The sequence below is a fragment of the Tursiops truncatus genome, chromosome 10 (genome assembly GCF_011762595.2).
Source record: "Tursiops truncatus isolate mTurTru1 chromosome 10, mTurTru1.mat.Y, whole genome shotgun sequence".
Lineage (NCBI taxonomy): Eukaryota > Metazoa > Chordata > Mammalia > Artiodactyla > Delphinidae > Tursiops > Tursiops truncatus.
The window spans coordinates 97,058,141-97,083,587 of NC_047043.1; the positions used below are offsets into that span (position 1 = coordinate 97,058,141).

The 25,447-nt window shown below is 42.7% G+C and overlaps 1 protein-coding gene across 6 annotated transcripts in view; it reads left to right on the top strand.

Annotated features, from left to right (window-relative positions):
• ATG7 (autophagy related 7) overlaps positions 1-25,447 on the top strand; it is a 237,019-nt gene that overhangs the window by 66,624 nt on the left and 144,948 nt on the right. For 4 of the 6 annotated variants that reach the window (XR_012323919.1, XR_012323920.1, XM_019944530.3 and 1 more), the window contains exons 16-17: positions 878-953; positions 14,778-14,858. Coding sequence is in view for 4 of the 6 variants with exons in the window: in XM_019944530.3 (XP_019800089.1) it covers positions 878-953; positions 14,778-14,858 (157 nt within the window). In the remaining 2 variants the exon portion in view is untranslated. Of the gene's footprint in view, positions 1-877; positions 954-14,777; positions 14,859-18,505; positions 18,557-25,447 lie in introns of those variants that run through there. The other 2 variants (XM_033865435.2, XM_073787704.1) reach the window with 2 other exon arrangements.

Genomic DNA, 25,447 nt, shown 5'->3' on the forward strand with positions numbered 1-25,447 from the left:
AACATGAATATTCTATTTACTGTATAACTCAGAGTTCTTCTCTGAAGTTGAAAAGATAGCCTCTGTACTATGTTGGTAGCATATGTAACAGTATAGATGCTTCAGAGTTAAATGAAAATAAGCAGCTTTTTTTGTCTTCCTCTCATCTTTGTCATCCCCCTGGCACCTCTGTTTATTGTGGCCCCCTGACAGGAAGCATTTGGGTTAAAATCTCTCAGAGCTGGCTCTGAGTCCTTGACACCGACCCCTCTGTCTGCCACATTTGCCTTGGTCATAGGCTAAAGCCAGGGTCTGTGTCACGTCTCTTCTGTAACGTAAGTAAACATCAGACTGTTATTCGGGAGGGAGTATTCGTTCTGCCCAATTAATCCCTCGCTTTTCTTTCTCCTTCCTCCATCGTGGTAGCATTTACATCACCCCAGCAAGTTAAGGTTGGAAGGTTTTCTGTTTCAAAATTTCAATTCAATTCAACAATGTGCTGTGGTGTTTTACAAGACTATTTGAGAGTAAGGGAATTAACATTAGCCAGATGTTGCACTTGGCAATTTATCTAACTTACTCCTAATTCATTTCTCACAACTGTCTTATTCCTATTTTATAGGTGATGGACCTGAAGCACAGAGAAATTAAGCAACTTGCCTGTGCTCACAAGCTCTGGTCTTTCTGACTCTAAAACACAAGCTTTTTCTTTTTTAAACTATTCTTCTGCCTTCCTCCCAGGGAAATTAGGGTTTTTTTTTTCCCTAGCTTATGCTGCCTAGCAAGGGGTGTTCGGTTATCCTTATAAATCTTATGTGGACCTCCTCCAGATCGTCCTCACAGGAATTAAACATAGATTTTTATGAAATGAACAGCTCTAATGGTTTCCTTTTCTCAGGGGCTACGCCATTGCCAGCAGCAGTGACGACCGCATGAATGAGCCTCCAACCTCTCTCGGGCTCGTGCCTCACCAGGTTAGTGACTGGGAATGAAATCACAGTTCTGGACCCGATCCCAGTGGTGCAGTGGGAAAGTATTTGGGGTCATTCCAGCCCACCTCTTCTCCACCCTCTCTACCCTCCAGCTTCCCTGGTATTTCAGTGGGAATTCTTTATGAGCACCTGGGGGAGATCCCATTCTGCAGGATGGTGACGAGAAGAAATCCTGAACAAGCAGCATTACCCAGAGTCTTGATTTAGCATTTAGCATGTTGACTAGGGGCCTCGTGATGGAGTAGAACAAGAGAGAACGGGCTTTGGAACCAACCAGACAGCAGCTTAAATCCCAGCCCGGCAGTTATTAAGATGGCCTTCCTTGGCCAAGTCATTAAACTTCTCTGAGCCTTAGTTTTCTTATCTAGAAAATGGAGTCAAGAATACCGACCTCAGCTGGTAGCAGTAGAGATGAGAGATGTTATACAGAAAGGGCTTAGCGACAGTGCCTGGTACGTCACAGCCCTCAGTAAATGGTGCTGCTAGTTTTGTTGCTGTTGTTTATTATTACTGACTCCTTAATAATAATTAAGAAATAATAAATAGTAGAAGCCAAATAACAGAAGGCTTTCTGGGCATACATGGGAAAGCCATTGGAAGTGCACAGTGTCACCAGACAGTGGGGTGTCTTTTCAGAAAAAAGAATCTGAGGCATCATAGGGAAGGTCCACCCATAGAGAGCGAGAGAGAAAAAAAGCAGTGGGATGAAAATGTTAAATTCGTGTTGCCTCTTCACCAGTTTTCGTCACTATGCTTTTGGAGGTTTTCTGGTCTTACTTTTCGGAAACCATTTCTCTGGGTTCCGTGTGTGTATCTCAGTCTGTAGCAGGAAGGCTGTCTAGTTAGGGGAGCAGTGAGAGCACCCGACTGTCCCATCTGGGGGCTTGTGAGGACAGACTCACCGACGCGTGCAGAGAGCGGGGTAACTCACGCAGGTCGCGTTCGTCTCTCTCGCTGCCTACGCACACCTGCCCTGTCATTTTCTGGTTGAGGGTCTGAATCAGAAGAGGGGAAATTACTTGTGCACGGTCACAGAGGTATGCCGAAATCCATACCTAAACTCGGCACTCTGACCAGGGCTGCGTCTGAGGTTTTGTGAGTGGAAATAGCCCCGGCCTGCATTTTGGGAGAGTTTGCTTCCAATCGCTGCTCTGGGCCACTTGCCCTACATCACCTGTCATGGATTTGTGTTAGGTCACTTACCTCCCTGGGCCTCAGTTTCTGTATCAGTAAAAGCAGGTGCTTTACCTTGTGTGCAGGATTGTCTGTGACGAGGCTTGGTAAAGCACACATCACCATGCAAATGTGACTTTTCCAGCCTGCCGCACTCAAGATGGCATTTATTTGACATGAATGGGTTAATCTTTTCTGCAGAAACACTTCAAGTAGGACCCACTAGGCCCTGTAATAAGCCCCCCTCATCCCCATGAGGAAGCTGTCCTCCAGAGCCAACCTCTGCTGTGGACGTGCTCATCTGAATCCTCACCCTCATCCCTTTTCACATGTCTCCTTCCGTTCTTCTGACCTTGAGATGTGCCCTCATCTCCTTTACAGATTTCATGCTGAGAAGGGCCTTAATTAAATTTCCAGTCGTGCCCCTGCACTGGTTTCCTTCTTGAAGTCCTTTATGTTAAATTACCGCAGTTGTAGTTTTCTCAGTGCTGAGGCCAGAGGGCAGAACAGTTTCTTTATAGAAGGGGTCCGGTGTCAAAATGCATGTGCCCATGTTTTTACAGTACTATGGCAACTAATCCCTCTCAGTGTTATTTACCCCCATGGAGGCTTGCAATTGTTTGTCATTCACCCACTCTTCTAGTTCTTTCTCCTAGTTTTCAAATGTCTGAAGGATTATTTTGGTTGTTGGCCATCTCTTCATTTGGCCTTTTCAAAGTCTGAAGAATAATGCAGCCATATATGGGAAAAGCCCAGTGCGTGTGTGTGTGTGTGTGTGTGTGTGTGTGTGTGTGTGTGAGATTACTTGCTTACATTATTTCAAGTTTCAAGCCTTTATTTTTAGCTACTTTCTAAAAAAGACAGTGGAGAAAGAGCTTTAAAATTAGTCAGGGTAAGATGTTAAAAAAAAAAAATTAGTCAGGGTTGTGTGGTCCCTATTTTATAAGGCTTTAAATTTCTTCTTTTTTTTTTCTTTTTGAAGTGGAGTGAGTCCATTTATGCAACTGTGTTTTGATTAGGGGACCACCGTTTCCACAAAAACACTGGCTGTGTTGCAATGCAGACTCAGCACTTACCCCCTCCTTTTCCTGGCTCTCTTGAGACAAATGACTTCCTGTTGGAGAGGAACTCGGTAAACCCCTTTGTGTGCTTTGTATACAGAGAATAGCCAGTGACGTTCCCCGGGCTCATTTTTTCTCCGTTCCCCAAAGGAGAGTGTTTATTAATTGGCCCTTGTGGAATGAGATGTAGTAGAAAAGTGATAGTCCTTGGACCGAGAATCACAAGGCCCCCCACCAGCGACTCATTGTGTAATCTGGGGAAAGTTGCTTAACTTCGCCCATGCTCTCTGCGTCTCAGCTCTCCCCCGTGTCAGACCTGGGAGGCCTGAGGATTACTTAGTCCATCTCTCCGTGGGACCACAGGCCGAATTTGGCTTATCCAGAGATTGGTCAAGTGCAGAAAAAGGCTTGATTAGTCCCTGAAATTCAGTGATATTCAGCCTGAAACAACCTCTTATTGCATTTGAAAACCGTGAAAAAACCATTTGAAGGTGAGAAAATAGGCTTATGGGTTTGTTCTTTTTAAAAAGTCTCTGGCCCACTGTGTGTGGATGGGATTCTGCAAGCAGGCAGCAATGAGTATAAGCCACTTTCTGCCTATGAAGGGAATGTTTTTTAATTTGTCATTTTTATCTATGTATAAAATATACACAATCACACAAATCATTAAGTATACAACTTGGATTCTCACAAAATGAACACCACTCATGTACCCAGCACGCAGGTCAAAATGAAGTGTTATCAAGTTCCCTGACATCCCCCCATGCTTCCTCAATTATCACTGCCTCCTTCCCACACAGAGACACGCAGCTCTTGGCTCCAAACACCTTGGGAGACTTTTGTCTAATTTTGAACTTTCTGTAAATGAAATAATATAATACATGGTCTTTGGAGTCTGGCTTCTTTGCTAGAGAGAACTTTTTCACTGTAGATCTTAGCGCATACTGTTATTCCCTCTGCTTCCCAGCAAGTGGGATCTTTTATTTAAAAAAAAAAAAAAAAAAAAAGGTGGCGGGGTTGTCTTTTCCTGGCTCCTGGGGTGGTGACTGTTCTGTGAGGCCAGACCCCTTTTGCTGGTTCTTTGGCGGGAGGCACGGTTCAGGAGTTATCAAGTGTCGAGGCCACTCCTGATGTCTCCAGGAAGTTGGTGTGCAGGCTGGTGAGTCAGAAATGTGACAGAAATTAACAGCCGATGCAGCTGCTGATCATTTGACTGGACATCCCTCAGAGAACGAAAAGCATCGTGGCAATTCAGTAGTTGTCTGAAAACCATGGTCATGAATATAACAGTCCTGCTTTGATACCAACATGGACCAGGCAGTTCACGTTTTTTCTCTTTGGGCAAATGGACTCTTGGTCCTCAAGTACTACTGAATGAAGACCCTGGATGGGTATGCCCCTCCTAGGGGTTTGGACTTGCCAACCCCATAGTTCTCTTGGGCTTTCAAGTTCTTCGTTTTAGTTACTTTCAGAAGAGTAGAACAAAGCCCAAACTAGGACAGAACCTGGGCAGGGACCAGCCTGGGAAATCTCCCAGTGAGACAAAAGCCGAGCTAGAGTTGTGGTCTCTAGCCAAGCCTCGGCCTGCTCTTGATTTGGCCTGTCTGCACAGGCTGTGCCCCACAAATCCTCAGGCCGTTGGCTTTCAATAAGGTCTCTTTACCGTGCTCTGAAATGCTGACCTCAGTGTGCCTCTAGGGGTGTGGACGGATTGACTGCTGAGGAAGGAGGGTAAGAAGATAAGCACCAAGAGCGTATTTCCTGAGATGTAGCCCGAGAAAAGGAATCTCCTTCCCCCTCTGATTCTGTACCCCTCGAATTGATGGCAATGGAAAGGGCAGGAAGAACAGACAGTCCAAACGTCTGCTGTTTCACCATTTCAGCTACTGTGGTTTGTGACCTGTTCGTCCTCCCTTCCCTCTCCCTCCAGTCATCCCTGCAGCAGGTGATCCCCAAACGCTGACGCCGTGCCAAAGCGCCATTAGGTTCAGAGAAGTTCGGTGACCGGCACGCAGCACAAGCGTTTGGTTCCACTTGCCTTTGGAGTTTCTAAGGTGGTGGATGTACCCCAAGCCACTCAGATGTGGTGAAGTCTCATTCCAATGGGGAGGCCCCTGAATACAGGAGGGATTTGGGTACAAGATCCGACAAGGTCTGGGCTTCCCTGCGTGCAAGGCCCTAGAAGAAGAGAGGGGCATTCCCCACTCCTGGCACACAAAGTGGGGGATAAATTACACACAGTGCCAGAGTTCCAGAGCGTCTCAGGTAGCATCTCTTGGCCCAAGAGGACTTGGGCGTAATTTTATCAGTTGAAGGACGTCACTTGTGCCCCAGAGTTTTGCTCACCCGATGGGGCTGTCCTGTTTGGGAGGCTCACGTGGGAGGGAACCAGAAGGCTCTGGATCATACAGATCCGATTAGAATCCCAGCTTTGCCTCTTAATTTCATTTTCATCCATTTGACAAAAGAGTTCAAGGCGGTTCTTGCCACTTGTCACTGTGTGACCTTGGGCAGGTTACTGATCCTTTCTGAACTTCATATTTTAAATTACTAAAACGGGCATAATAATATACTAAACAACTGGGATTCATGTACAGATTAAATTACATTATAGATTAAATTACATTAGCACAGTTCTGGCCACATAAGGGACATTTGTAAATGTTGTTTTTATCTTTCTCTTTCACTTTTAATTAAAATGGTAAAGTGGGCGCCTATCTAGCCTCCTAAAAAGGGAGTTACAAGGAATCTCGTAAAACTCTGGAAGCAGTGAGTGTGCAGGGAAGGGTTGGAAGGATTAGTTCCATCCTGCGCTATTTTTCTAAGGATGGCGCTGGCTCATTTCCAGCTTGCTTCTTCTGCCCCTTGGTGGCCCCTGTTTGACAGTGAGAGGTGGGTTAGTGGTGGTAGCTGAAGCTGTTGTCTGAAACAAAGACCTCTGTGGTGCGCCTGAGGTTTTGCATTTGCTAAACTTTATTTTGGCGTTGAATTTGGTTAAGACTCTCTGCAACATCCAAGAGCAATGCGGAGTTTGGAGTTAGCTCTTATTTATGCAAACTCCAAGCTCTAGAAATACCGCCAGGCCTGCTGGAAACGGGTGTGAAGTCAAAGCAGCAGGTTTCTGCTGTGGCTGCAACTGTGCCTTCTCAGAATGGCTGTTTATTTCTGGGCATTGGCTTTTCACTTCCCATCCAGGGGAGGTTGATTTTGGACGCACGCAGCAGTAAGCGGCAACTTGCAGCGAGCAGCAGTGAGCAGTAGCTGGAAGCAAGATCTTAGTCCCCGGACCGGGAGTCCTAACTGCTAGACCACAGAGGCCAGCGGCTAGGGCCTAAACCCACAATTCTAGCCTGCCTTGTCAAGAAAGAATTCAGGCAAGGAGGCAGAAAGTAAAGAGAAAAGTAGAAAGTTTCTTGGAAAAGCAAAGTACTTGCGGAAAGACGCATGGGAGAACAGAGAGAGAGTAACGCCTTTAGGAAGTTTAAATCCTTTATGAGGGGGCAGTTTTCCAGGTTTTTGTCTCCCTTCTGGCCAATCATCTTGCTTTGTCCCCCCCTGGCTAATTTGTCTCAGGACCCTCCCCTGAGGTGCACACTCACCCCACAGTCAAGATGGACCCCGACGTGAAGGCATCTGGGAGAAGCAAGAGTCACCGTGGCATGGAGTTGTCCCCTGACTTTTGACCCCCAAGGAGCCTTTCTACACACGTGTAGTGTCTCCCTTGCCCCAAGGAGGGGCGAAGTGGAGATCCCTTGATCCTTTACTCAAACGAGGTTTTGCCCCTCTTCGTTTTTGCCATGACTGTTATCTTAAGGCATCCACAAGAGACAAAACTTGGCTTTTTACCCTGTCTCTGTCATTGCTTCCATTTCGGAGAGCAAACAGGAGGCTGATTTTAAATGTCTAACCTGAAGCCCACCTATCTCCTGTCTCAGGAAATGCAAACAGGAGGCGAGTTGTAAGTGTCCGGCCTTAAGCCCATTTTTTCCTGCCCCATGAAATGTTAACAGAAGGCCAGTTGTAAATGTATAACCTGGAGCCCATCTATCTCCCACCTCAAGGTGGGCTTGGGGCTCAAGCCGCTTTCACTCAGCTTAGGTGTAAACACCATGAGGGGCTGCCCAGAATGGAAGAGACCCCTTTCTATTCCTGATCTATTTATTTTGTAGCTGACTGGGCATAAATGACTGAAGATAATTTAATCCACTCAGACCCTGATGGCAGCCATCTTGATATTGAGTTTTTGGTTTTGAGGGGGTGTTTATTTGTTTTCTAATTCCTCTGGTCTTCTCTTTCTTTCTTCCGTTCTTTTTACCTTCTCCTTGATTTTCCCCTAGACTTGGGAGAGAAGGAACAGAACTCAGATCCCTGGCTTTACCACTTGGTAGTTGTAGAATCTTGGTCGAGCCAAGCCACTTCCCTGAGCCTCAATTTCTTTATCTAGAATACAGGGGAAAGTCCCAGGATGGTAGTGAGGGCAACATGAGATGAGTATGTGAAAACACTCCAGAGGGCCAGACACAGGGATGGCACGTAGCAGATGTCGCTCCTCTGCTCAGTCCCCTAGGCCACCATTTCCACAGGATGTCAGGACATGCCCTCCTGCAAGGCTTCCAGGGGTAGGAGGGAGCAGTTGTTTCTATGGAGGGAGAAGGGAGTGGGGTTAGCACTTTAGGGGAGGCACAGGAGAGGCAGAGAAGATGGGTGAGTTTGAGAATCTGAAAGGCGACCAGTGTCCCTGTAACGTAGAGAATTGGGAGAGCACAGGGGAAGAGGAGGAGAGGCAGGGCCTCACAGGCCATCTTAAACCCAGGGGCAGCGGAGAGCCGTTGAAAAGTCATAAGCGGAGCGGTGACGTGATCAGGTTTGGCTGCTGTACAGAGAATGGACCGGAGGAGATAACAGAGGATCTGGGCATAGAATTGGAGTCCTTGAGCCTTTAAGTGGAAGACAGCCTAATCCAGGGATGGTGCATCAGAATCACCTCGGGAGTCGTTCCAGAATACACATTTCCCAGCCCTGTTCCAGATCCACTGAATGACAACCTCCAGGGACGTTAGGTGTTTGAGAACAACGACTTCATTCTATAAAGATGGTTTCTTGATGGCATCCTATGGGACAAAGCACGTGACTCGTCAAGTTAACACGGACCAAATCCTGCTCGTTGGTGATGGCTTTGGAGTTTTGTGCTCCCACCGGCCCTAGTTCTCTTTCCAAAAGGGCCCTGGACTCCTAATCCCTAGGACACACCCCCAAACAGGTGTTCCTGCCTTCCAACCTTTGGACGATAGTTAGATGCGCACAGGTGCGCGTAATGAATCCGGCCGGGACCGCCCACTGTCCTCCTGGGAACCGCCCCGAGGGGGGAGGGAGGCCGGGAGCCTATATAGGCCTGGCTCTGAGGCTTTGTGCGTCATCTCTGCGCTCATCTTTGCTCCTTCCGGTTGAGGGGGCGTGAGGCCTTGTTAGCCAAGCGCAAGTACAACCGTGCGCCTCGCTGGTGTTTGAAGACGGGGGTTCAACTCAAGCTCCTTCTGCCCTTTGTGGGGCCTGGGGGTGAAGAGAGGGAAGGGAGCCAGGAAACCGCAGGTAATTGTACTTCTCCCAGCTTCCCAGGTGGGGTTTTTAAATATTCAGGGGGTAGCGAAGAGACGCGTGTTGTAGAGCTGGTCTGTTCCTAGAACACTCTTTCTTTCCCTGGAAGGCTACATTGGAAACTGATGCTGGGGGGGCTTTTTTTGGTGGTTTTTTTTGTTTTTTTTGAGGCAGAGGGATTGGGGGCAATAGGGACTTTATGCTTTCATTTTGTACCTTTCTGTATTGTTTGGAAAATGTTAAGGAGGTTATGAACCTTTTTTAGTCACCTTTTTTGAGGCATAACTTATGTACAATCAAATGTACCCGTTTAAACGTGCATTTTAATGAGTTTAGACGAGTGTGTACACTTGCATATGACCACCACCACCGCAAATGAGGTCCAGAGCTTTTCCATCCATCCCCAAAACTGACTTTGTGCCTTTTCTATGGTAATATCCCCACCCTCAGACCCAGGCAACCACTGACTGGATTTTCATACAGGCCATTTTAATATCTTCTTTATTCTTTTCAGCATTAAGAGGAAAAAAAACCTTCATCAATGTAATTTAGAAAATAAAATATGCAGCGAGGCAGGCAAAGTTTGGCCCCTCTAGTAGAGGCGCATGTGTGTGTGTTCGTGTGTTTGTGGAATTGGCAGTTTTTCCCCCTCTAGGGAGGGGAGAGATTGAGAAGCCAATAGTATTCGGGAGGCTGTTTAAAAGGAAGTTAAGTATTTAAATATATTTTAAAAAATAGGAAGACAGGAGTAAATATGCTATGGGAGTACGGGTTATTTTTTTGCTCTTTTGTTTTCTGTCATGCTTATTACTTTTATAATAGGTCGAATTAAAATTTTTAAAAAGAGCTGTTTAATACTTACCCTCCTTTAAGGAAAGATTGACAGCAAATATTATAATCAAATAAGGGTTTAGAGTAAGCTGTGTGTAATCCCCAAAGTTGGAAGACTGTACCTTGAGCCGTGTCAAGAGGCCTTAGAGTGGATGGAGAAATCACTTTATAAAATCTCGTCATTTAGATGTTAATTTAGATGTGGCTGAATTAGCTGGGTGTGGTGGTACTATGCATAAAAAACGTGGAAAGGAGGCAGAGGCTTGCTAACTGCTTCCATCTGCTTTCTGACATACAACAGGTGATGCTGAGGGTATAGATTAAACCACGGGAAGGGGTAAATGAGGTTGGTAACTGAGAGCATCTTCTTCCAAAGGCTCTGAATCACCTGGGCTCTTGTTAAACATGCACATGCTCTGGCCTTACTTCAGATCTTTTCAGTCAAGTTCCAGGGGATTCTTCTGATCAGGCAGGCATCGAAAAATACCAGATGAGCATATTGTTTCATATACTTTGCACACTTCTAAGTAGGAGGATGTTGGTGAATTTTTCTCCACCCAAGCAAGGGACAAATCCTTATAACTTCTTTGATTGTGAATTGGTGCCTGGCCTCTCTAAATAGGTAGAATATATTTATTAGGATTTTGCATCAGGTGCCTGGATTTTAGATTTGCTCTGGGATTTCTATGCATGTCTAAGGAAGGTGCTAAAATTTTAAGTAGCAACTTCTGCTCTTTAAATTTTATGCATTTCTTGTAAGATTTTAGGGAACACAGCATATTGTGGAAGCTCAGTGCATTTGTAATACAGGGGATTTAAAGAGTTGTTGATGGGGAAGGACTTCATATTGCCTGGAAGATGTGAATGGTGGTAAGATGGAGTTTTTCTTGTGGTTTATTTGGGATGTGTTTCCTCTGAATACTTCAGGTATGAATAATTTGGTTGGCTTTGGGATGTTTGTGTTTTTCTCATCCACTCATTTCATAATTAATAATTAGTATTTGTTATGAGCAAATCACTGTGCTATGGACAGATGCAAATAGTTCAACCTATATCTTGCCCTCTAAAAGCAAGAGAGATTAAAAAGTAATTTTTTAAGTAATTATATTACACAAGCTGATTCTAAAACTCATTTGGCAAGGCAAAGGACCCAGAATAGTTAAAATAATCTTGAAAAAGAAGAACAAAGTTAGAAGACTCATACTTCCCAGTTTCCAAACTTACTACAAAGCTACTATAATCAAGACAGTGTAGTACTGTCATAAAGGTAGACATATAGATCAACAGAATAGAATTGAGAGTCCAGAAATGAACCCTGACATTTATGGTCATTTCTTGCCAATTAAACGGGGGGAGAAGAGCCTTTTCAAGAAAGTATTGGAACAACTGGATTTCCACATACAAAACAGTGAATTTGGACCCTTATGTCACACCATATAAAAAAACACCTCAAAATGGATTGCAGACCTAAATGTAAGAGCTAAAACTATTAAATAAGAAAACATACTAACTCTTCTTAACCTTGGGTGAGAATTGGTTTGTTATCTATGATACCAAAAGGCCAAGCAACCAAAGGAAAAATAAATAGGACATCAAGAAAGTAAAGTTCTGTGCTTCAAAGGACACCCATCAAGAAAGTGAAAAGACACCGCACAGAATGGGAGAAAATATTTGCAAAATCATATCTGAAAGAAACTCATATCCAGAATATATAAAGAACTCTTAACATTCAACAATATAAAGAAAACCCAATTTAAAATTTGGCCAAGAATTTGAATCTACATTTCTCTGAAGAAAGATAATATGAATGGTCAAGAAGCACATGAAAAAATGCTCAACACTTAGTCATTAGAGAAATGCAAATCAAAACCACAGTGAGCTACCACTTCATATTCATTAGGATGGCTACCTCAAAGAGACAAGAAGGTGGAGAAATTGGAACCCTCGTATGTTGCTGGCAGGAAAGTAATATGGTGCAGTCACTTTGGTCTTCAAAATGTTAAACATATAGTTACCATGAGATCCATTAATGCCATTCTATATATATATATATACCCAAAGGTTATTCAACTTGTGAATAAACAAAATATGGTATATCCATGTAATTGAATAGTATTTAGCAATAAAAAGGAATGAAATACACATGATACAATATAGTAAGTGAAGCCAGTCATATATGATTCTATTTGTAGTAAATAGGCAAATTAGGCAAATCAATAGAAATAGAAAGTAGATTAGTAGTTGCCAGCATTTGGGAAAAGTGGAAAATGGGGACTAATTTCTTAGGGGTTCTGAGTTTCTTTTGGGGGTGCTGAAAATGTTCTGAAATTAGGTATTGGTGATGTTTACAAAATTCCATGAATATACTAAAAGCCACTGAATTGTATACGCTAAAGTAATTTTTCTCAGTAAATTTTTTCTCAGTAAACCTGTTATTTTTTAAAGAAATAACTATTACATAAGTTATTTTGGTGATAAATACCAAAAAGAAGGATTTCACGTAATGAAGGCGTTATCTCTAAGTCAAGTGGCGGGTGGATTGAGTATTTATGAAAGAGGTGCGTTTGAGCTTGAGTGACTGTTATGGAAGATGTAGATTTGGTTATATAGCTGGTTCCCAAAGGAAGAGCTCTGAGTCACAGAATTCGGCGTGAGACAAGGTCAGCAACGCAGTAATGTCTTTGAGAGGGACGTTGTACTTGAGCTTAGTAGTTGTATGAAGCCTGTGAAAAGATCAGAAAGGCAAAATGGGCCCAGATTAGGGGGGACCTTGAGTGCCAGCATGAGGAATTCTCTGCTTTTTTGGTCAGCTCTAGGAAGCTGATAAAAAGTGACACACCTCAGAGCTGTGTCTTAGGAAAATTAATCCATAGCAGAGCGTTGGATTCAGTGGGAGGGAGAGAGCTCACCTGTGGAGGTGCCCGTTAGGAGTCTGTCGCAGTTGGTGTGAAAACAGGCCTTCCTCTTTTGAATTTCCTAAAACTGGAATTAGTTTGGTGGAGTTCTGAACCTTCTGAGACCAACTTGGGGAATTTGAAAGGCCTCACACACAGATGTTATTCTACTTCATTTCCTGGGAAAATGAGTCAGTTTCCTGGTAAAGAGCTGTCTGGGGTGCTAAACAATGGTGTGGGTGCCCCTGCTTGGCCACCCCATTCACTTCGGCTCCTTTCTGTTGCTCACCACCTGTGTTTTTGGTTTATATTTTCTCTTTCCTTCCTTCCTTCCTCTCCCTTTTCTCCCTTCCTTTCCGCTCCTAACTGGGCCTACTGTCTCCCTTCCCTTTGCCTTTAACTCCGCACCTCCAATCGTGGAACAGTTTAGCAGAGAAAAATACCAGTATTTCTTTGCACAACACAAAGTTTATTACCTGTATGAGAGAAAAGAGAATCAGGAGACCTTTTCATGAAACCTATATGGAGACCTTAACCTGTAGGCCATATCAGTGAACATTTTCATGGAAAATATGCTACATATGATAAATATTTTTCTAGGTAAATTTAATATTAAAGCCATTGAGATAGAAGGAGACTCACTATGAGAATTCTTTGGGCCTGTAACTTCCAGATCTCATGAGGATCTCAACATACCCATTTGTGACCTGCTGTTATAGTCTTTTCTGCTGGTCTGCCATCTCTTGTTTTGGTGACCTGGAGAGCAAACTTAGGACCCTGCTTGTGCCTCAAGCACTGTATTAGGAAATGGTCACCACCTTCCTGAGATACAGAGAACTAAAGATTGTCACATTTTCAAAGGTTCACCGTGAGGCCAGCTAACTTATCCCAGCTACCTAGCTTATCATTACTACCAAACACTCTCTTGATCTTGGATTACATTGAAATCTCATAACATATAGATAACGACGTTTAAAAGATTGCTATAGGCATTTCCTTTAAGGTTAGATCTTCCAGCAATAAGTATGCAAATGTAACTAGACTAGTTGCAGTGTGGGCTTAAAGGTGGAGTCGCCCACACTCAGAAGCCTGTCTCTTTAAAGAGTCCGCCAGGTTTCCTTGGTTTTGTTTTGGGGGAGTGTTGGTAGGGTGGCTAAAGGCAACAAGGACTGGGGGGAGAGCGGGGGGGGGGGTTCTTTTGCTGTACTCAAGTGAGGCTGTTAAATGAGTGGTGAGCCCTCACATTGAAGACGAAAGCTGTGCCGTCCTGAGAGGGAGGGAAGGGAAAGGAAGGAGAGAGGGAGCCCCGGCCAGGGCCTGGCCAGGTTTGGGAGCAGGGGCCCGCTTCTGAATCTTAGCGTTGTCACTTTTTGTTTACCTGAGCCAAGATGCTTCACCCTTCCCAGCTGGAGTTTCATCAGTGGGGTAGTTGTCAAGACCAAATAAATTAACTCAAGAGAAGATTGGTGGTGTTTGGCTTATTGTAAATGTTGAGTCCTATGGAGACTTCAGAGATTTCACCATACATATTTTTAGTAATAATGTTTAAATGATATATGTAACAGTTGAAAGTCCCCTTTTGGTGTCAGTGTAGTTCTGGAAGTGTAGTGTCTGGATTACTTAAATTATAGTTTGCGAAACCTGGTTATAACTGACACCCCGTAAATGGAAATGAGTTGTAATTCAGAAATTATAACTGAGGTGCTCAAGGTGGCGCTGTTTCCCCATAAACTTGGTAATGCGCTCCATTTTATCCCTATCTGTTCCAACTCGGGCAAGTAACCGGATCTATATTTAGGACCATTTCTGCCTTCTGTAGTCCCCAGCCCTTCTTACTGAGGCCGCACTCCAATACCACATCCTAAAAATGCACACTTGTCCTATATTCACTGTAACATACATGAGAATTGTCAGTAATAAACTAGTTGACTGGTTATATATTTGAAGACATTTATGAAAACAATACTTGAGATTTTACAGCTTTCTTTTTATATTTTGGAGTCAGTTTGTGTTTAGGTCTCAAATATGTGCAAAGCTTGTAGACCAGTTCTTAATGGAATAAAGGACCTCATATAGTTCTTCCTCAAACTGATTATATAGTACGAGGGAAAATATCTACATTGAACTTCATTTTTGTGAATCTGTACCAGGAGCACCCTATTAATTGTTTCCCACTTCTTGTCAGAAGCGACACACGTACTTCACAGGTGTGTCATTCTGGGCTTGATGTGCCTTGTTGTGTTTGTTTTTAGATACGAGGATTTCTGTCGCGGTTTGATAATGTCCTTCCTGTCAGCCTGGCATTTGACAAATGTACAGCTTGTTCTTCCAAAGTAAGTCGTTCTACATTCATGGGACTTGTTTAAAATGAGCTCTTCAGCCTTACTAGCCAGAGGCACTGAAACCAACTGAGGGCTTTCTGTGGAGGAGGGGAGGGCCTAAAAATGCCAAACCAGAAAGGATTGTGTTTTCATTTTATCTGTATTCATTCTCACGAGAAACCAGCCCGAGAAAGTGTGGTTTATAGTGTAGAGAGAGAGACTGAATTAGATTACTATAGTTCTGTATTAGTACTTGAATCATGATGGTAATTTGGACTCGAATTTGAACTTTACTCGTCTTTGTTCCTCCCCAGAGAGCTCCTCGCTTGTACCGACCATCCCAGAGCAATTTTTAAGTGTTACTCCGGGGATGAGGGGTAGCAGGCGGTCCTGGTGGTGTGTCTTTCGGAGATCTACATAATGACAAAGAAGGAGTAAACAGAGATTAGGGCCCTGGATCGGGAGCCAATAAAAGGGCCTGTTCAGCTTTGATCTTTCCAGAGGCTCTAAAAATAGAGCTGGTATGTCCTCCATTGTAATGGGAAACGGCTGATGTATCTCAAAACTACAGTGATGGCATCTCATTTTTTAATAGGCTTTGAGATAGTCTGAGTTATTTTCACATGTACACTGTGTGTTATAGCTGATTTCCTTTTGGATACCTCTTTAAGCCTTCTAATGCCCAGTGATTTAACCTGGGCTTTTAAAACTCATGATTCTTGATAAGACTTTCATGTTCAAGTGTTATGCAAAATAGCGTTGGGGTCATTAATCCCAAACTCTGGCCTCTCGGTTATAATTTGGGACTTTGCTGTGTAGCCTACATCTGGCACTCTGAAAGGGATTGAATTCTAGGGATAGTCTCTCCACTCTGAGATGACACGCTTTCTTTGAAAACTTTACCTGGGTCTTGTCTTATGAGAAGCACAATCCTGACCAGTCAGTCCCTCTAAAAAGTTAACTCAGGGGGTTTCCCTGGTGGTCCAGTGGTTAAGACTCCGAGTTTCCAATGCAGGGGGCACGGGTTCGATCCCTGATCAGGAAACTAAGATCCCACATGCCGTGCGGCACGGCCAAAAAAAAGTTAAAAACTCAGATTTGACAAACAATGTTGATAAATTTGGTTAATTTTAGGTGCTCAAAAACTTAGAGTAGCTCGTTCTCCCTTTTCTTCAAAAGTAAAGTAAGCTCCTGTTCTATCGTTATGCATCCCAAGTGTCTCTGTTGAGATTTAAAGCTGTTTGTTAGTAGTTATCCGTGAGCTCCTTTTTTCTGTAGGTTCTTTAAGGCATCTTCTATCTTCTCAAGTGAGGGCCTCAAGGACGTCTGTGTGCACTTCTGTCTTCAGAAATGCAGGTTTTAGGATTACGTGCTCTTCAGTGGAGCACATTTTTTTCTTTGAATGGCTAAGCTAATTGGTCTCAAAATAACTTGGCAGTATTAATTTTCATATTGAAATTGTTTGGCACCGGTGCCAGAGGTTTTTCTGTGGCTTTATGTAAATCTGGTTAGTCAATGAAATAAGGATAATTGGGTTCTCTAAGTGAAATGCAAACACTCATTTTTTCTTGTTCTATTTCTAATTAAATTAGCCCTTGAGGTACTGTTTACAAAAGGATCACAAGCATACCAGCTAGCTGAGGTCCCTTATATTCTTTGAAAGAGAATAGCTTTGCATTTTCTTTCACACTTATTGTAAGCATTAAATTAATTATAGGTATTACTTTTTTGTTAGCAAAATTATTTCCCCTTGGTGGTCATTCTGAGAGTCCTGCTTTACATAAACATGCTGGACGATTTAATACAAACTGACTTGGATTTTAACAGCTGTGCTATTCCCATAGGGATCACTTTTCATGTGGTCTGGGTATTAAATTTCTTTTGTGCTGAAAAGGTTGCTTCATTGGTGCATGTATTTCCTTACAGTAGAAACACAGCATTTACTTACTTGGCTAACTTATTTATTCGCTTAGGAGGATGTCATTCTCTATTATCTGCAAACCCAGCATTAATACTTTGAAATGACAAATCCAATTACATTTTCATCTCTGTGCATGTGAATTTTTCTTAATTCATACTTAGCATAATATTTTTTATACTGAGTCATATCATAGTTGTTATTGTTTCAAAAAAATTCTTTGAGGCTAAAAATGACTTTTAAAAATTTCTCCTTTGACATCCATGAAGTAATTTTTTCCTTTGGTAGTGTTCAGTATTTTTGCTTTTTTTTCCCCCTAGCACTAAGGCCATGCTTGTGTCTTGATTTAAGCACAAGTACAGAAAGATTGGGGAGGTAGAATAAACTATGCTGAGTAAAAATGCCTTCATTACCTTATTTATATCAGTAAAATATAGACTTTTTATAAGGCCTGAGGTGGGGAAGAGTACAGTTCTCTGCTTCTGTGGCAGGGAAGGCTAAATCATCTACACGCAAATTGTTCCTTATCCTATTTGATTTTAGCTTGGCATACAGCCAGGTGAATTGTTCCATCTTCCAGAAAAAATATTGAAGAATCTGGAGGGAGGAGGGTGGTGAGGAGTCGCTTTCATTCCAGTTTCTATTTATTGCCTTGTAAGACTTTCCAAAATGATAGTATCTGTCACTAGAATTTCAAAAAACCCTATTGGAAGGTATATGAGTCCTTTTTTAGGTTTCATAAAGGAATTCAGAGCCAAATAGTTGTGTGGAATTGCTACCAAAGGGAAAAGTACAGATTTGAAACCGATATTCTTGAAAGAATTTCTTATAATACATGGAGTTAATTTGTTGTTTTTAGATTTTCACCTAAGTAATTGGGAGGAAGTTAGGGTATTTGGAGGGGTACCTTTCTATTTTGATATAATTTTAAACTTACAGACAAGTTGCAGGAATAGTACAAGGAACTCCTTTACCCAGATCCCCCAAGTGTTTACATTTTTCCCCATTTGTGTGTATGTGCTCTTCTCCCTCCCTGCCTCTCCTCTTTTTGTTGAAACTGAGAGTGAATTGGAGACATGGTGATTGTTCGTAGCTAAGTACTTCAACATATGTTTCCTAAGAAAAAGGTTCTTATCTTACCTAAGCACAATGCACTTACCAAATTCAGGCAGTTTAATGTTTGTGTAACAATACTGTTATCTAATACACGGTCCATATTTCAGATGTTGTTATTTGTACCAGTAATGTTCTTCATAAGTTTTTTCTCCAGACCAGAATCCAGTTCAGGATCGGGCATTTAGTTGTCATGTCTCTTTGGCTTCCCTCAATCTGGAAAAGTTCCTTAGCCTTTCTTTGTCTTTCTTAACTTCACCACTTTGACATTTTGCCAGTTATTTTGTAGAATTTCCCTCAATTTGGATTTGTCTAATGTTTCCTTATGATTAGATTCAGGTTATGAATTTTTGGCAGGAATACCAAAGAAATGATGATGTATCCTCATGTCAGGAGGCACATGATATATTTTATCCCCTTTGGTAATGTTAACTTTCCCCCTTTCCATATTTGTAACTACCTTCCCCAACAGTGAGAAACCTGGCTCCCAGTATCCTGCATATATTCACTTAACTTGCTCAAGCCTGGAATACACAGAAAGTAGTTCCAAAATTGCTAGTCCATACTACTGCAGATAGTAAACCTATTACGTAGAGTTTGATCATTGTGCATGGTTCTTTTTTTCTAGGCAAAATTTACATACAGTGAAATGCGTGAATCTTAAGGGGACAATACTATAATTCCGACAAACACATACGCCCAGGTAACCTACATTTCAGTCAAGACATAGAATGTTTCCATTACGCCAGAAAGTTCCCTTGTACCCCTTCCCAGTCAGTCTTGGGGGAGGGGAGCAGTATTTTGAGTATTGTGACGGTTCTCTTTCCCTAGAAGGAGTAAAACTAGGCCCCTTCTGGTGTTTTATGTAACAGTAGCCTTGTTCCTGGGACCCAGAAGTTGACTGGAGACTTCTCTCAGATGTGCAGAGTCAGGAGCAGGGCTGTGCCTGAGGAGACTGCAGGCAGATGATTCTTGATCTTGTCGCACGATTCTGTCACAACCTTGGCAATATTGCAGGAACAGCCTATTACGAAGAAGCAGGCCCCAAACTTGGTTTTTATACCGTCTGGGACTGCCTAGTGCACAGATATAGCAAGATGTGCCCAGAAACCTGATCTTCAGATTTTAATTAGCCATTAGCAGCCCTAATATTATACTCATTCTGGTGTTTACTATTCGATGGGGTCTCCTGTTGACAGGTTATGACTGAACTTCCCAAAGTGACTTGTTATTAGCTTTTTGTGTGCACCTGTGTATGTGTGTCTTGCAGTGAGAGGGATAGGGTGGTGTAGAATATGTGTCAGCTGGTATCATCATATGGTCAACTGTGCTTGCTTTTTGCCTTTGTCATAGTCAGCCTGTCCATTTATCTTTTGATATTAATATAATCCTACCTTTCTTCTCTCATTTCTTTTCTCTTTGTTAAGAAAAGAGAAGCATGAAATGCCAAAAATTAAACTCAAGTATTTAAACTTGCTTTAAAGAAAAACCTCTATCCCAAAGCAACCTATTACCTAAAAGTTCTGCAGATGCACCGTTGAGGAGAGAAAGACAAATGGTAGATTTGGAAGGAGAGGTTAAACTCTTACCGTATGTCTGCTAGACATACGTTTATTCAACTGACATTTGAGTCCCTGCCGTGTACCAGAGATAGGGAGGTGATTAAAATAGCCACTGCCTTCAAAGAATACTATCAAAAGAGTGAGGGAGACCTATAAACCAATGCTGATCTCCCTAACATTGTTATATGCTCTACAGTCAAGGTGTATCCTCTTCTTAAGGTGTCCTGGTACCAATTAGCTTTGTAAATGGGGAAGACCAGGGAAGGTCTTGCAAGGGACTTGTAAGTTAATCTTAAAGGATGAGTAGGAATTTGTAGAAATACATGGGAGAGAGGACAAGAGGAAGGTATTCCAGGCGTGGGGGGATCACATGTGTGCCAGCCAGAGGCAAGAAAACATGGCACATTTATGAAGTTGTTCTGTGTAGCAGTTGTGACAGAGCCTGGGACACCTCATTCCCTTCACATTGTCCTCTTGGTGAGTGCCATTTTCATTTCAGCTCTTCTTGAGCTGGAATCTGGCTGTACTTTGTCTAGCACTTGAGGCTCTTTCTCACCTCGCATCAGGCTTAGGGGTTTCCTAGCCTAAGGAATCCAGCAACTGCAGCCCGTTGGGGGGCGGGGGGGCAGGGTGCAGAGGACAGGAAGGCAGGCGGGGGATTTCCAGGTCCTGGCTCTCCATCCCTTGCTGGCCAGCTGAGGGACCACAGGCAAGGTGCTCCCCGCTCTGCCGCCTCCCTTTCTTTTGTTAAATGAGTCAGTCGGATGAGATAAGCTCTGGCTGTCTATTGACACTTGAAGTTGCTAGCTTTTATATTTCCTTTACTTACTTTTATTTAATTCTTTATTCCCCAAGCAGTGCATTTTCGTTGCAGAAAAAATCAGAAAATATATTTAAGGAAGTAATCGACTGTATTCCAGCCACGCAGATCATTGTTAGGCATTGATGTCTACCCTTCTTGGCTTAAAAAAAAAAAAACAATCCTATCTTTTATGGGTATGTGCAGATAATTTTTCTCTCTGAACATTGCTATTGTAAGTTTGAAATTAGCTTCGCAGAGAGGGATTTATGGTGCTGCATCAAGCATACTCTCTGCTTCTCTGATTTGATAGGGTTTTAAATCTCAGTCATTTACAAGGACCGGCCAGAGCCCCATCGGAAGAGCTCTCCAAAGTTGTGCCAGGAATTTCTGCATACGGCTTCTCAGTGGCAAATATTACTCAAAACTGGGCTGCAGCCAGGTGTTCCTTCTTCTTTCCAAAAGGGACATAAATCTCTGATTTGGAAAATGATGCGTAACCCCCAGGTTCCCTTTTTCTCTCTCATTTACCTAGTGAGGCCTCAAGTCTCCTGTTGTAATGTGCGATGGATTCCATATGGATAGTTGTGTGGTGTAAACTGTTATCTCATATCTTGTCCTTAGCAACTAGAGTTCCCACAACTTCCACAACTGCTCGCTTCCCAAAAGGAGATGGAATATCCAGCCAGAGCCAGTGTGGAGTATTTAGCTACAAGCCCTAACCTCAGAGCTCTTGGCTCTTCACCTCCTTGAAAAACCTTGGACGTTTCTCCCTTTGCTTCAATTTCCTCATCCATAGAGTGGGGAAAATATTTTCTGTTTCCCAGGGAAATTGCAATGGCTGACGTGTATCCAGTTCCCTGTGACCAAGTACCAAGGCCTTTGCCCACTCCTGGGACTGATGTTGACATCAGAAATAAGAGGAAAACAAAGACCCCTGTGATTTCATTAGGTCTTCCGGGGTGTGTGGCACCCTTTCTGGGGTCACTGTTCACAAGCAGGTACAGTGAAAGGCCCGATTGAAAGTCAAGTCTGCCTTGGCTTTGAAAGACTGCAGAAACCTTCCATCATGGTTCATGATGACTATTACTGCCAAAACCTTTTCTGTGATTCCAGAGAACTCAGTCTTGCTAGTTACTTCTAACCTGAGACCACCTAATCGGTAGTTAAAGTTTGTGCTGCTTACTCCTTTTCTGTGTCACCTGAGGTCACAAAGACATGCCTCGCCTGTCCTAACACACTTTTTTTTTTCCTTAGAGGATCTCTAACATCCAGACTAGAAAATTTAGGGCTGTGTTCTCCTTAGGTGGTTCCACAGGCTGCCTGGCCCAAGCATAGGCTTCAGGTTATTGAAAATCTGAGTTCCTTTTAGTTTAGAATTAATCTCATTCACTTTTAGCCTTTCCCCCAAGCCCAACCCTTGACATAGTGGTTCTTAAATTTTTTGAGTCATGGACCTCGTTCAGACTGATAAAAGCAGTAAACCTGCTCCCCTGAAAAATGGAAGCCACACAGTTTTGCAGGCAATTTCATTGGCTTTGTGAAGTCCCTGAAATGTGCCTGTGGATCCTAGGAAGGCATCCTTGCTCTGAGTTTTTCTTTGGTACCATCCCCACACTCTCCCAGACAAGACCCTGGGGGATGTGGGTGCAGCCAGCCACAGCCCCACCATGACTTCTCTGTGTGGCTTGGGAAAGTAGCCCTCTCTCTTTGGGGACTCATTTTCCTCAACTGTAGTAAAGGGAGATGCCTGGGCTGATGTACCACTGGGTTTTGTTACCTGACTCTGACATTGTTGTAGTCTCTTGATCAGCTACTTTGTTTCTTTAGGCCAAGCAGCATCCAGGTAGGGGAGGGGAGAGATAGCGAAGCGGCTCAGAGTTCTAAGGGTTATTTGTCCTTTCTCTAGTGGTGCATTGATTTGACTCCAGATGGGCAAAGAGCCCCAGCTGTCATCTGTTCATGTTCCTTCTTTTCTTCTTATTTATGTGATACGTTTGTCTTCTTCCCTCTTCTCTCCTCCTGTTTAGTACCTTTGTAAGGTAGGGAGGGAAGAACATGGTAGTAACCGCTGGTTTTTTGAAATAAGGGTGCCATCAGCTTGAATTGGGAAACATTTTATGGATGTACATGCTTATACATACACAGGTTGCATATAATATATATATAACTGTTCAAATTGAGTACTTAAACTCATGTAAATATATGTATCGTTGTTTATTTTAATGACTGTTGTCATAGCAGTTCAACAAACATTGGAGCTTCTGTTTCATGATATATTTTTGGATGATACAGAGGTCAGTAAGACATTCTCAGAAGTTTCTGATGATATCCTTCTGGACAAGATAGGAAAATTATAATACACGATTATGTACCTCAAGCACGTCAACTTATTTAAACATCTTGACCCAAGAAATGTTCCTAAGCTTAGAAGGGATAATTAGTTCCTAGCAAAAGGTAGGAACTGGTTAAATATGTTTTGAATGGTGAGAAAAATTAATGAGTGTTTTTGTAGATGAATAAACGAACAGCACAACAGGAAGAATGGGAAGATAGGCTGTGCCCTCCAGGAACTCAGTCGGGTAGGAGTCTAAGGCTTGGTAGCAGACGCTCTTTGCCTACTCGTGCAGAGGCATGATTTATCATGAAGCCATAGGTGGTAGCTATTACTGAATGTTACATTTCAGTGCTCTGAATATTTGTTCATCTGAGCCTCTTTCCAGCTTTTACTATCTCATTTGCTTTAGTTGATGCTTTCGATGATTTGTTATTGTGTGGCAAAATCATTTCCAAAGTATATTAAAATAAGGAGCCTTTGGGATTCATCAGAGATGACTTAACATTTTATGAAAGGACACATTCTGGCAGTGAGCTTTTTGCAGGGTTTTGGTTGCTCTCCTGCAGGATTTTTAAAAGTCCATTTTATTTTTTCTAAAAGGTCTTCCAATATCCTGTCCAGGTATTTCTAAAAGTACTTATCACTACAGCCTTTCTTGCCATAGAAGATTGAAAGAACTGTTTGAGAACATCCTATTCCCAAAGTTACTGTTGTTATAACTTGTTTATATAACATCTTATGTGGTGATAGTGATAAATTCTAAAGTATCTGGCCTTCCCTGGTTTTAAGTAATTCTTCCAGCATACAAGTTTTATTAAACTTTTTTTCTTAACAAGGAAGAAAAAACTACGTATTTCTGTTTTCTGGTGTATCTAAGGGCTGGCTAAAGCACACACCAAAGTTAGATATCTTAAATTTATAACTATCAGACTAAAACTGGGAAACTAGCTGCTCTGTGGTCCTGACACGGCTGCAAGCGTGCCAAAGGTGAACAGTCAATGGGAGAACAGACATAGCAAATCTTGTAAATTAGAAGAACTATCTTGACACTAAGTAAGTGTACATCCAACAGAGTTTTAAGGAACGGCAGCATCACTGGGATGATTGCCCATCCCCATGAGGACTACTTTGAAGGGTGTGTTGAATGGTCACAAGGCCCACAGTCAGAACTCCAGACAGCCTAGGTGTCTTGGCAGTTGACTCGAGTTACTGAAGCATTTGGATATGTTTAAGACCTTTATCAGCACTCCAACTTGGAACAGAAATCTGTGCAAAAGTATATTTTTGTGTTGTTTGTAAATGCGGGAGAGAAAACTTGGGTTTTTCCTAGTTCTCAGTTGAACTTCACATTTCCCTTTCCTTTTATGTCAACTTTTTCACGAAGATGATAACAAAAGTGGGATTGAAGGAAGTGGCAATGTTTCTCTGTTGCATTAAAACCCCTCACACATCCCGAGCACGGAACGTGAGCTCCACGTTGCTCTTTCTTAAAGAAGAAAGCCTGACTAGAAACCGTCCGTGGGATTGCTACTGTACCCATATCTAGATTTTCTCTTAGTTCGGTCTGACCTGACAAACTTGACTTCAGTCACAATGCAAGTGGATTTAAAAATAATAGTAATAACTGACAGCACAGTGACTTCCTGGTAGGATAACATGCATAAGTAAGAAAGCAAAAACACATACGCAGCACTTGGCCCTACTGGAGGAGTAAGAGTTTTATTTCACAACATCTGCTTTTCTTTGCCTAATCACTCACTGCTTCTTATTATGGAGAATGTTCCAGTGGGCACTTAATACCTGAAAAATGAGTCCTGCATCGCAATAGCATGCTCTCTGCAGAAGGACTGCAAGTTCCAAGAAATGGGCCGTTTCAGTGACCCCTGGGGGCGGAGTGCGGTTGGGGGGGCATTGTACTTGTTTCAGTTCTGCTGTGGTAGCTCAAAACAGTTGACAAGTTCTTCTTGGGAAATTGCTTCAGATCTCACAATATTTTCCTCTTAGTAGCCTCAGCAGTGGTGAATTCTTGACCTTTGAGAGTGGGTTTGATTTTTTTGGAAAAGGCCAAGAGTAATTTGAAGCTGTGTGTTGAATAAAGGGAACGAGCCATTTGCAAGAAAAAGTTTTAAAATTTTTTAAAGAATTGCAGAGGCTTCAAATGGCTTGCAGGTCTGAACAAGTGAGAGCCCCAGTACCAGGAACTCCAAGTATACCAGCCTTTGACTACAAGCTGGCAGAAAGATAACAGGACACTTGGACATGGTTTGTACACTAGAAATGAGCACTGGCTTTTGAGACGATGCCACTTACTAACTACGTGACCTATGACAAGTTTCTTGAAGTTCCTGAGCTTCAGTTTCCTCAGGTAGAAAATAGTTAAAAATTCTTTTTTGGTGGCGATGAAGATTAAACAAGAGCTGGTATGCCGAGTGTCACGGGCGCGGCACTCTGTAAATGTTTTCGATCGCTCCTTTGTACAAGCAGAGATCCGGTGCCATTCCCCTGTGCTTTATAAATGCACTCATTTTGTAATTTACAGCCATAAAAAAACTTGCCATCTTTAGAAGTTGACAAAAAAGGAGGGGAATACAAAAGGATGAGCAATTCTTTTAAAAGGGGCATGGGCCTCAAGAGGTCAGCAAATATTAAATGTGCAGGCTATTAGATTCTTTGTCTTTTTCTTTCCTTTTCAAGCAAGCTGTTAATCTAGGGGTTTAATTATTAATCACAATGAAATGAGATTTAATGTTCCCAGGAGTGTGAGCTCTGGGCAGGGGTGAATCCTCTTATTTCCTGAAGATCTGTGCAGGTAATCTGTGGCCAGTGTTGGGCCTATAACTTGAGAGGAGCTGACATGAACCTAGGGTAAAG